The sequence below is a fragment of the Acinonyx jubatus genome, chromosome E4 (assembly GCF_027475565.1).
Source record: "Acinonyx jubatus isolate Ajub_Pintada_27869175 chromosome E4, VMU_Ajub_asm_v1.0, whole genome shotgun sequence".
Taxonomy (NCBI): Eukaryota; Metazoa; Chordata; class Mammalia; order Carnivora; family Felidae; genus Acinonyx; species Acinonyx jubatus.
The window spans coordinates 28,892,823-28,905,110 of record NC_069395.1 but is presented as its reverse complement, the minus strand read 5'-3'; the positions used below and the strand labels follow the sequence as shown (position 1 = coordinate 28,905,110).

Here is a 12,288-nt window from a genome sequence, read left to right as displayed (position 1 = left end):
TGATTTTAAAAAGCCGACCCACACTCTCCCTACCCTCTGTCAGGAAGAGAGGTCTAATCCTAGTCCCTCCTGCAGCAGATGAAGCCCATTCATCCCCTTGTTAGTCCTCTTGGGGAGGGGTCTTTACTCTCGGCCACATTTCCTTCTCCGGGTCCTTGTGTCCCCACCCCCCAGGTGCGCGGTGCCCAGGCTGCCGTTTGACGCCCTTGCCCCGTTGTGTCTCTAGATCGCCCCGTCATCGCTCCAGATGTGACAGAGAAACTGAGAGAGCCCCTGGTGGTCAAGGCTGGGAAGCCGGTGACAGTGAAGATCCCCTTCCAGAGCCACCTCCCAGTTCAGGCTGCCTGGAAGAAGGACGGAGCTGAGCTGGTGGGCAGCGGCAGCAGCCGGGGGGTCCAGGTGGCCCTGGGGGACGGCTTCACTCGGCTGTGCCTCCCTAGCGCTGGCAGGAAGGACCGTGGCCAGTACAGCGTGACGCTGAGGAGCAAGGGAGGCTCCGTCCAGGCCGAGCTCACCCTGCAAGTTATAGGTGCCAGCCCCAGCCTTCTCCCCAGCCAAGGCCTGAGGGTCCTGGGCTTCTGGAACCTCCCTGCCAGGAGGAGCAGGCCCAGAGTGCGGTCCCCGGGCTCAGATCCTCATTTGCATGCTGTTTAAGATCCAGACCTTCTCCACCTTGTCCTTTCTCCCCCTCTCAGACTGGTCAGGAAGAAGCAGTTTAGATAAATACAGGGCTGGGCTCCCTCTGGTTGTGCTTCTCCGGGAGAATGCGCCCGGCCCCGGGAGCTAACGCACCCGGCCTTGAGTGGTGGCAGCAAGTTAGCGCGGAGCAGGGGCAGCCACGGTGGCACGTTCCACGTCACCCCTGTGGGTCTGTGTGTGTGTGTTGGGGGTGGAGACCGGGGACACCTCCAGGTAATGCCCAAGGCCCTCTGGACATTCTACCCCACTGCAGGCTTATCCGCTGATGAGGGGGGCAGTCTAGCGCCACTCCCCTCCAGCTCCTTTGACCCCCCTTTCTCTTCCTGCTCCTCTCGGTGGGACCCCAGACAAGCCCCAGCCCCCACAAGGTCCCCTGGAGGCACAGGACTGCCAGGGAGCTGGTGTCTGCCTCCACTGGCGGCCCCCCCAGGACGACGGGGGCCGGGCCTTGGAGCACTACGTGGTGGAGAGGCGGCAGGCTGGCAGAAGCACTTGGCTGAAGGTGGGCGAGCCCCCCGCAGGCACCACCACCTTCACCGATACCCACGTGGAGCAGGGCAAGAAATACACCTTCCGAGTGCGGGCTGTGACCTCTGAGGGGCCCGGGGAGGCCCTGGAGTCCACAGAGGTGCTGGTGGCTCCCGAGGGTAAGAGGGCTCTAACACTCCCGGGCTCTCCGCTGTGCCCAGAGAGTAGGCGGGGCTGCCCCAGACACTGAGGGACACCGGGGGTCTTGGGGCCCTTCTAGAGCACTGTGGAGACTCCTTACGTCAGCTTCCTTGGGGATCTGGCGGGCGATCAGGAAGCAAGATTCATGGGGTCTTCTCGTGGCCCTGGCTCTCTGGGAGTAGGGGTGGACAAGCAGAGCCCGCGTTCTCAGGAGCATGGGTGGGGCAAGCGCCATTCTCCAGCAGATGCCCTCCATCTGGAGGGAACTTGAAGCTGAGGGGCCTCAGGGCAGCCTCTAGGCTCCCAGGCCACAGCCAGAACAGTATCCTAGGGCAGGCTGGCTCAGCCCCCTGATGCTCCCTAGGAAAGAGCAGAGTGTGGCCCCCAGGACCTCACTGTGAGCTGGCACCTTTCCTCAGCCGCTGGGCTGATCTGCACCTTCTCTGCCCCCAGCTCTTCCCGGGCCCCCTTCCACCCCAGCCATCCAGTCGGCCTCCAGCCAGGGCATCACACTGACATGGACGGCACCTAGGGGCCCCGGCAGTGCCCACATCCTGGGCTACCTGATCGAGAAGCGCAAGAAGGGGAGTAACACCTGGACAGCAGTAAATGCACAGCCCGTGCCTGGTGAGTGGGCCAGAATGGGCGCTCTGAGTTATCCTGGCCCAAAGCTTCCCTACGTGACCTCCGGGCTCCAGGGTCCTGTGGCACCATCGTGCCCGATCCCGTTAGTACAGTGGGTCTCACTTGGGGTGGTCTCGCCCCCTGCGGGCATTTGGCAATTGTCTGGCAATTTGGGGTTGTCATAACTGAAGTGTGAGAAGGTGGGGGGTAGAGGCCAGAGACGTTGCTAAACATCCTACAATACACAGGGCCACACCCCTCTCCCCATCCCCATGCCCCCAAAGAACTATTTGGCTACAAATGCCAATAGTGCCAAGGTTAGGAAACCCTGGAGAGGGTTCCAGAAGTCTCAGGGTGGAAGCCAGAGATGGAGCTGCTAGCACTAACCCCTTTCCTTCGGGCCTGGACCTCGGGCAATGCACTCTTTTCTCTAGATCTTACTTTCCTCATCCATAAGATGGGGAGAAGTGTCCCCTATCCCATTAACTTCCCTACGGTTTCCAAGAAACTGCTTTCTGAGATCAGAAAGAACTCAGAAAAGTCCAAACCAAGTTTGCAGGAGAAAGACCAGGTTCGAGGCGGGTTGTCAGGAGACCAGGCTTCTAGCCAGGGCTGTGCCACTTAGGAGCAGAGGCCTCTCAGGGCCTCAGTTTCCTCATCTCTGGAAAAAGGGTTTGGAACTAAGGGCATTCTTCCAACTTCCCTATTTAGTCATTCTGTCTTATTTATAAATATATATATTTATAACAACTCTTATAACTCTGTAAAGCAGAGAGAAGCAGAGAGATTAAGGCACTTGTCCGAGACCACCAGCAGGTTAGTGACAGAACCAGACAAGGATTAGGGCCTCTGACATCCTGAGCAGTGTTGTTTTCACCTTGGAGAGAACCGAGTCACCGGTAGCTGGCTGCCTGGAGAGGAGGAAGGTGTTAGCACCCTAGGTTTGGTCTTTTCCAGAGCTTGGTGGTGCCATCTGTGTCCCCATCACCTGGTGCTGTCACGGTGGGACTAATGTGGGGTTGGCTTCTCACAGGCAGGAAGTGGACCGTGGTGGACATGCGGCAGGGCTGTCAATATCAGTTCCGGGTCACGGCTGTGGCTCCCTCTGGCCCCGGAGAGCCTGGACCCCCATCAGATGCTGTCTTTGCTCGGGACCCCATGAGTAAGTAGAGCACCAACCCAGGTTGGGGGTGGTGGTGGTGAGGCGCAGGGGACAGCTCTGAAGCCCGCGGGACAGGACTGGGGACGTAGGTCAGGGCCAGTCCTGAAGGAAATGGTCAGGAAGGCTGGAAGACAAAGGTCAGAAGGCCTCTGGGGTGAGGCATATTTTAGGGGCCTGGGGGAGACATAAGCCCCCAAGTTGAGATAAGACAGGCCCAGGGGCCAGGCAGTGGGGATTAGAAGAAGCCCTTCCTAAGATCACTTTGCTCACTCTTCAGGTTCTGAGCAGGTCAGCTCTCAAGGACTCATTCCAGTCCTATAACTGTCCGCCCACCCCAGTGAAGGGTCGTCATCTCTGTGGGGCAGGTGGGAGGTCACAGTGGAACCTCACCATTGACTCTCCAAACAGCAGATATTTGCCTTTCAAGGTGGCTAACACTGTGCCTGCAACTAGGTAAATAAATCCTGGTCTCTGCCCTTGAGAAACATTCAGCCTCGAACAGCATTTCCCTGTCTGTGATTTCAGACCTCCATGCACAGAGAGATGTCAGAGCATCATGATGTTGAGAACAACACAGACAGCCAAAAAGTTCTGTGATCAAAGATGTGCATAACAACAACCACCACCACCACCACCACAACAGATATTTATAACATCTAGCCTCTGATATTTCCAAGTCCTACAGGAAAGAGTCCTGTTCTAGTTTGAGCCAGATTTCCCAAATTTGAGGAGAGAATACCTTTTCCACAAAACACCTATCCAAAACCTCACCCCAAGACATACAACTTGGAAGACGCTCCTCTGTATACCTCTTATGAGCCTCTTATCCCCTTATGAGTCTGCTAATGACAAGCCATGGAGGGAGCGGCACATTTCTGGCACCTCCTGGGTTGGCCAGGTGGTCCACACCTTGAGAGTACTTTTGTATCCCCACAGGGCACACACGGTGGGTGTCAGGTCTGTTGCAACGAACCCAGCAGGAACAGAACGTTGTACAAGTTGAATGGACCCAGTGGCATCTAAGTTTTAGTCCTAGAAAGGGCAGAGTGTGGAGTGGAGGGGATGAGAGGGGGAAGATTTTATCCCTTGCAAGTGGACCAACCCCGTCCTAGTTTATCAATCTCTCTCCCTCTCTCATCGCTAATAGGGAATGGAGACAGCAAGCAGCGTAAGCAGCGCCCCACATTAGCCACCCCAGTCCCTACCTGTCCTAGACCCTTGCTACTAAGCATGGTCCATGGACCAGCAGCATTACCTGGGGACTTGCTAGGAATGCAGAATCTCAGCCCTCACCCAGGCTGCCGAATTAGGATCTGTAGTCTTAACCAAATCCCCAGGCAGTTTGTAAACAAATTCAAGTTTGAGAAGCACTGCCCTAGCCCAGATTTAGAAACACGTGGACACCTCTTAAAAATCCTACTGCCTGGGCTGCACCCCAGACTAATGAAATGCACGTTTCTGGGGGTGGGATCTAGGCATCAGTGTTTGTAAGGCTCCCCCTACATGATTCCAGTGGGCAACCAGGCCTGAGAGACTGCTGTGCAATTCACAGAGCCCTTTCTTTACACACGTCACAACCCCTGTGGGTGCGTAGGGCCTGTTATTATCCTTCCCATTTAACAGGTGAAGAGTAAGTATGGACTGAGTGCCCAAAAGGCGGTCTTGACTAACTTAGAGCTCAGAACCAAAAGATAGAATTCTAGCCTTCGGGGATCTTGGAGCCCAAGAGGTCATCAACGAAAATACCCCATTCCAGGAAATACAGAAGGGCAGTTAGGGGAAGTGGGTTGGCAGGTGGCTGAATGAGTGGACTGAGGTGGGGAAAGCTTTCTGGAGCAGGTGACCTGGGATCTGTGGTGCGTAGCTGAGGCAGAGTATAGGATAGAGTAAGGGTGTGGTTCCAGGTACCTGCTCTAGGGAAGTCTAGGGGCAGAATCCTTAAGTGAAAGAGATACCCAGCCTCCCCCATGAAAACTAATGAATATCCACACTGAGTGGCCTCCCTCAAGAGAGGGTGATGCCGTTCCTGACATTCCCGTGGTACCTGGCCAGGACCTCCAGGGCCCGTGAGGGACCTCCAAGTCACAGATACGTCGAACACCAGCATCACCTTGAGCTGGGCCCAGCCGGATGCTCAGGATGGGGACGAAGCCCAGGGATATGTGGTGGAGCTGCGTGGCTCAGACAGTCTGCAATGGAGCCCATGCCATACGGGCACCGTGCCGGTCACCACCTTCACAGTCAAAGGGCTTCGGCCCCAAGAGGGCTACTTCATGAGGGTGACAGCAGTTAACGACGGGGGCCACGGCCAGCCCACTGCTCTGGATGCATTAGTGCAAGCCATGCCTGTTACTGGTGAGTGCCACCTCCTTGCTCTTCCTGTGCCCCCTTCCTGAGAGGGCCTCTGAGCAGCGTCCGTGCACTTGCCGAGCCAGGATCCCCTTCCCCAGTTTCATGAAGGGCCATTTATCAAGCACCTATTATGAGCCTGGCACTGGACCAGGCAGGCCCGTCCAGAAATGTTTTCTCATTACAACTCCTAAAAACCCTACAGGGTTCGTATTTTTGCCCCCAATTTACAGATAGGGAACCTGAGGTCAGAGGCCCTTGGCCCTGGGTCATACCACTGGTATGTGGCATAGCCAGGATTTAAACCAGGTGACTCTGACTCCAAAGTCCAGGCTCTCTCCAGGATTCTTTGCTGCTTCCCAAGCATGACCTGAGAAGGCATAAGTGCTACTCAAGTGCTACTAAGCACCCACAGTTTGTGCTCAGAGTAGAAGACACACAGCTCCCTGTAACCCAAATGTGGATCTTTTCCTTTGGATTTAACCCCTGGAAACAGCTGACTCGTCTTTGACCCAAGCTGACCTGGGCCATCCCAGCAGGCCCTAGTTGTCATAGTAACCATAAGGAAGACAAGTACAATGAATAGCACGTGTACCCAGAGTCCAGAATCCTGGAACCTTGTCCTGGTTCCGCCTCCGGCTTGGTGTGGTCCCGGCTTGGTGTGGTCACTTCCTAGCTCAGATCAGTGTTCATCTATCTCCTCTGCAAAACAAGAGTTGGATTACCTTTTCACTGTCCCCCTCTGTTCCGGCCTAACCCTCACCCTCTCCCCGATGGCTTCCCTTTCGCAGCTCCCCACCACCTCCTGCGGCTCCCCCTGCCCCCGGGATCCTCCTCCCAGCTCCCTATCCATTTCCTCCAGAGCCTCCCCTGCCACCATAGATCTCTGCACCAATTAGTCAGGCCCAGACTTCCCCCTCCAGCTCTGCCTTGTTGGAGACCTGGAGCTGGGGCCCAAGTGTGGAGGGAGGTGACGAGCTATATTGTGTGTTCCAGTCTGTCCCAAGTTCCTCATGGATTCCAGCACAGAGGACCTGCTGATGGTCAGAGCTGGGGACACCATTCGTGTGCCTGTTTCCTTTGAAGTGAGTATATCTAATGGGGAGTGGGGAAGAAGGGAGCCCAGAGCAGCCAATAGAGCCGGATTCAGCCCTGTGGTTCTCTTCCCCACCGCCCTCCTTTTTGGTCCCCAGCCAGTGGTCAGGGCTTGTGCTGGAAATCAGGCCAGAAGTGAGGAAGGAAGAGGGTCCTCCCTGAAGGCACAGCCCCTCACCTGGCCACTGGGTGGCCACTCTGCTCTTGTCTACAAGTCCCTCTAGTGGTAGCTTCTGTCACTGCACCTCTAAGCTATGGTGCCCACTTTCCTCCACCTCTCCTTACTTAGCCTGGGAATTCAGGGGCCTGCAGGATGGATAATCCATTTTGACCTTAGAATGAGTATTGTACAAGCACATGACCTGCATTTGACTCGGGATGATCCCCAACCAACACCACCTGTCTCTGTATGTGTAATGTAGCAGTAACGTGTGGTGGCTGGAAGCCCAGATTGCCTGGGGTCAGGTTCTAGCATCATTACTCACTAGCCGTTTGACTTTGGACAAATATCTTAACCTCTCTGTGTTCCAAATTCCTCATCTGTCAAATGGGGATAATAGTAACTTATCTCAAAGGATTTTTCTGAGGATTCAAGGAATTAATACATGGAAAGCATGTGCAGTACCTGGCATATAGCAAGTGCCCAGTGTGTGTTATCCATCAGTAATTACGATGATGATGATGATTACTATTAAGATCATCATTGTCGGGGCGCCTGGGTGGCTCAGTCGGTTAAGCATCCAATATCGACTCAGGTCATGATCTTTGGTTCATGCGTTCTAGCCCCGTGTTGGGCTCCACACTGTTAGTGTGGAGCCTACTTGGGATTCTCTCTCTCTCTCTCTCTCTCTCTCTCTCTCTCTCCCCTGGCCCCTCCCCCTTTCTCTCCCCCTCTCCCACTTGCACTTTCTCTCTCTCTAATTAAATTTGAAAAGCCTTTAGAAAGAATCATCATTGTCACCAACATCATCTGTGTGGGAACTCATAGGCGTCAGAGCCAGACTCAAACCCAGACATAACTCTAAATTACATGTCCTTGGGGCACCTGGGTGGCTCAGTCGGTTAAGCGTCCGACTTCGGCTCAGGTCATGATCTCACGGTTCGTGAGTTCGAGCCCCGCGTCAGGCTCTGTGCTGACCGCTCAGAGCCTGGAGCCTGCTTCGGATTCTGTGTCTCCCTCTCTCTCTCTGCCCCTCCCCTGCTCATGCTCTGTCTCTCTCTGTCTCAAAAATAAATAAAACATTAAAAAAAAATTTAAATTACATGTCCTTAACAATTAGACCATAATAAGGACAACGGTGGTGACAAAAATACCTAACACACACTGAGTGTTTAACACTGAGTGTTCCTTGGCCCTCTTCTCTATGCTTTCCACGTGTTACTAACTTCTCCAATCCTCAGAACAATCCCGTGAGGTTCATTACTGTTGGAATGCCCATTTGACTCTGATGCCCAGTGAGTACAATACCAGAGGATCTCTCGAGGAGCTGGGGGTTTGCCTTACTCTCCCTGTCCTGCTTCCTCACTATCCCACCGCCCCCTACCATACCATCCTGTATCATTCCCTCTCGACCAGCCCCTCCCTAAAGAGGCATTTCCCACCTCTGTGATTCTGCCCAGACATTTCCCCTCCGAGAATGCTCTTCTCCCCTTAGGCCCAGCTTAAATACCATCACCCCCACAAAACCTCCCCTACTTACTTTTCTTTCCTCTCATTTCCCAGGCTGCCCCCATGCCTGAGGTGACCTGGCTGAAGGATGGCTTGCCCTTGCCTAAAAGAAATGTGACCTTCACCAAGGATGGCCTCACCCAGCTCCTGATTCCTGTGGCCAGCCTCTCAGACAGTGGCCTCTACACTGTGATGCTGAGGAGCTTGGAGGGCAAGGAGGCTACCTACAGCTTCCCCCTCAGGGTGGCAGGTGAGGCAGGCCTAGGCAGGCCAACGGAAACAGGTCTGCCGACACTGGCTTGCCACTCCCCAAGGCATGGACCTCTCCATCTAGCCTAGTCTCAGCTCGTCTACCATGCCAGGGAATCCAAGGTGACCACACCACCAGCCATTCCTAAGAGCTCGAAGAAAGGAGAAAAGGCAGAAGGAGAGTCTGGAGTGGGGTGTGGGGTGCGGGTCCATTGTCCTGCCCCAGGAACTTAGGGACAGTCAAGCCACAGCTTCACTGGACTTGTTATTCTTCATTTGGGGTCAGTGAGCAAAGATAGTCATTATCATTACCTCAACTGAATGAGCCTTGGAAGGATTGTCTGTGGTCCTTGTACACGATAAACGTTGCCCTCCCCACTGGGACTCCCACATAGCCCCCACCCACCCTGGAGAAGCTTCTAGAACACAGAAGTGACCTACAGCTAATGATGGGGGCTCTGCAACTTGGTCTTGTGGAAGCCCCTCCACTGTCCTGTGTCATTTGACTTATAAACCAGAGTGAATTCAAGTAATTCTTGTTGGAAAGGTTTTCTACTCTCTAGGGATAGCTGCAGACCCCCCAGCTGAGCTCTCTCTCTGGCTCTAGCTGCCTGCATGGCAAGACTGCACTCCCAGGACCTCGGAAGACATGGGGACCTCCGGGAGGGCCGTGCAGAAGCCCTGGGGACCCCTGCTCAGTACCCCCGGAACTCAGCTCCCTTTGCTTTCTTGAGCAGCATGCCCGAAGGCTCCCGGGCCCATCCGCCTGCAGGAGAACGTGCCTGGGACAGTGACGGCTGAGTGGGAACCTTCTCCAGATGAGGCCGGGGATGTCCCCCTGCACTACGAGGTGCTGACACGCTCCTCGGCCCATGGGTCCTGGCGCCAGGTGGCCGACCACGTGCACACCAACCACTTCACCCTCCTGGGTGTGCTCCCCGGCCACGAGTACCACTTCCGGGTGGTGGCCAAGAACGAGCTGGGGGCCAGCCAGCCCTCAGACACCAGTCAGCCCTGGTGCATCCAGCGGCAGCGAGGTGAGCTCTCGGGGATGCGGGCTGCCACTGGGGGGCAACCCGGGCAGTGGTGGCGGAGCTCTGCTCAATGTATCTCTGGCCGCCCCGCCCTCATCCCCGCCTCCCTGCCTCCCCCACTCCCCACCTCACCACCTCTGAACCTCGCTCAGCCTACGGGCCTCTGTGTCCTTGACTCAGGGTGGGTCCAGAGAGAACAGAGGGCCGTGGGTGTCCACGTGTCCAGGAAGCCTTTGGGCGGGATCACAAATCAGCTGCAGGCAATACAGCAAAGAGAGGTTAATGTTTCTCTGAAAACCAAGTATGTTTTAGAGTTAACGAAATGTGGGCCTTCAAAGTAGTTACTAGAAAAAGCAGATTATGAAATCGAATGCATGATTCCATATTTCTAAAACACACACACAAAAAAATGTCTGGAAGATTCCACACCAAAATGTTAGCCCTGGTCGTTGATAGGCAGTGAAATTATGCATGGTTTTTATTCTTTCCCTTTTTGACTTTCTATACATTCTAGTTTGTCCACAGTGAATGTGTATTAGCTTATAGTTGAAAAAAAAAATCCAAAAGGTATTGTAAGGAAAAGATAAAAAAGTGAATCAAGCCGTGGGGGCCAAATTTGCAGGTAAGATGTAGCAGAAGGACCGAGGAAATGCCTGCATTCCATGTGACTCATGCCTCAGCCAGCCCTTCCTTGCTTGCTGACCTTTCTCTCTCTCTCTCTCTCTCTCTTGCCCTGGTTTCTGCCACAGACAGGTTCACGGTGAAGGCTCCCAGCTACCGGGAGCCTGACCTGAGCCAGAAGCCCCGGTTCCTGGTGGGCCTGCGGACCCACCTGCTGCCTGAGGGCTGTGAGTGCTGCATGAGCTGTGCCGTGCAGGGCTGGCCCCGGCCCAGCGTCACCTGGTTCAAGGACAACCAGAGCCTGGCAGGAAACCCGGAAGTATATAGCACTGATGTGCTGGGCGTGTGCTCCCTCATCATCCCCAGTGTCTCCCCCAAGGACAGCGGCCAGTACAAGGCAGTGGCTGAGAACACGCTGGGCCAGGCTGTCAGCACCGCCACCCTCATTGTCATAGGTAAACGTCCCGCCCTGGCAGAAGGCCAAGCTGGCAAGGGGGAAGGGAAGGAGAGTCAGAGCAGGGAGCCCACCTGTCGCCTCAAGAGTAATGGGGCTGCAGGTCAGGATACCAGGTTCTTCCAACCGCCTTGGCTCTCCAGGATCTCTGTTACCTAAGCTGGCCATCTCTTGCCATCCAGGGCCTTGATTTGCCCATCTGCAAAATGAGGTATTGTCTTAGATCCTTGACAACCAACTCTTGGCTTAGGGGACTATGTGCCACCCACCCAAGCTTCCCAGTATGGCCTTGCAACACATCTCAAGCTGAGAGCTAAGGAGGCTTCTTCTGCCTTCTGTGTTGCACCTTCATAAATTTGCCCAGATACAGACGTTAAGTCCAAAAAGCCCCACTGATTTCCTTATCAGTAGTCTCCTTTTCAGTAAAGCAAATAATATATGTTAATAAGAAACCATTTTTCCTTAATAGTACTTAAACATCTTCTATTTTGAAGAAGGGGGGGGTGGGAAGTAACTCCTACACATTTTTCACTCTTCAGAATCAACCTTTGGGCAAAAATGCCCCTTTCAGCCCCGAACCAGCGTGTCTTTTGTCTCTGTGGCATTTATGCCAAGGCCCTCGGGAAGCCACTCTCAAAGCGCCCCAGCGTGTGCACACACCTAGTCCTGAAAAGACTGTTTTCAAAAAGGTGTTTGGAGATGGTTGCCAGGGAGGGAGTTTGCCCAAGCTCGGAGAGCACGCGGTGTCTCTGCATTTGAACCCATGGCCCCTGACAGCAGAGCCCCTGGGCCTGACCCTGTTCTGTGTGACCTTCACCATGTAAGAGGGGTGGGAGGGGAAGTGGCAGCTGCTCCTTCGGGACCAGCCAGAATATTCTGGTGTGCTTTGTCTTGCAGAATCTAGCTCCTAGCCCCACCTCGCCCTGGGATGGCCCTGTCTGGCCCCACAGCCATCGGATGGTGACAGATTCCTGAAACTTCCCTCTTGATGCCCACACTGGCCCAGAGAGCCAGTCCTAAAGGATGGAGCACACTGGTAGTGCCCAGAGCTCCAGGGAGACAGAGTGAGGGCCTTCCTGGGGATGTTCCACCAGAAGGGCATGGAGTCCTTGGGGAAGAAAGAGAAGAAGCGGGGGCATCCAGCCTCTCAACCCCAAGCCAAGTGCCTGAACAGATGACAGGGAACCTCCTCCGCCCTCATTACGTGGGCTTCTTTCTTTTCTACTTTGGGGGAATCCAGAGAGAACCTGTCTGCAACATGGAGGCCAAGTCCTTGTTTTCCCGAGCTGGGTTCCTAGAGGGAGAGCAGGAAGAGCTGGGCCTGCTGTGGACACCAGAGGGAAGAATGAGGAGGTCAGAGGACCTGGGTGAGGGCCAGGGTGTCCAGGGTATGTGTGGAGGGAGTGCCTTCTGTGCCTTTCATCATTAAAACATTAAGCTAATACAAGCCTATCATTTGCAAGTTAACTTGGGGGTGGTGTGGTGGAGGAAAGGTTCCCAATGCAGAGCCTTCATTCCAGGCTCCAGCTGGGAGGACGGGTGGGTTCTGGCTCAAGGGAAAAATTGGGTGAGGACTGGCCTCCTTCTGCAGCCCAGGCCTGTGAGCAGTGGCTTCCCGGGGCAGGAAAGCGGAGAAGACTTGTTGGGTCTGCACAGTAGAGAG

The 12,288-nt window shown here is 54.8% G+C and overlaps 1 protein-coding gene across 1 annotated transcript in view; it reads left to right on the top strand.

Moving 5' to 3' along the window:
- Positions 1-12,072, top strand: part of IGFN1 (immunoglobulin like and fibronectin type III domain containing 1) — a 32,829-nt gene extending 20,757 nt beyond the window's left edge. Inside the window, exons 16-25 of the mRNA XM_027074657.2 lie at positions 227-529; positions 1,047-1,346; positions 1,822-1,995; positions 3,026-3,154; positions 5,207-5,509; positions 6,500-6,588; positions 8,322-8,517; positions 9,254-9,553; positions 10,300-10,626; positions 11,523-12,072. Of these exons, the coding sequence (XP_026930458.1) occupies positions 227-529; positions 1,047-1,346; positions 1,822-1,995; positions 3,026-3,154; positions 5,207-5,509; positions 6,500-6,588; positions 8,322-8,517; positions 9,254-9,553; positions 10,300-10,626; positions 11,523-11,536 (2,135 nt within the window). The 3' untranslated portion in view covers positions 11,537-12,072. The remainder of the gene's footprint in view (positions 1-226; positions 530-1,046; positions 1,347-1,821; positions 1,996-3,025; positions 3,155-5,206; positions 5,510-6,499; positions 6,589-8,321; positions 8,518-9,253; positions 9,554-10,299; positions 10,627-11,522) is intronic.
- Positions 12,073-12,288: the final 216 nt, after the last annotated feature.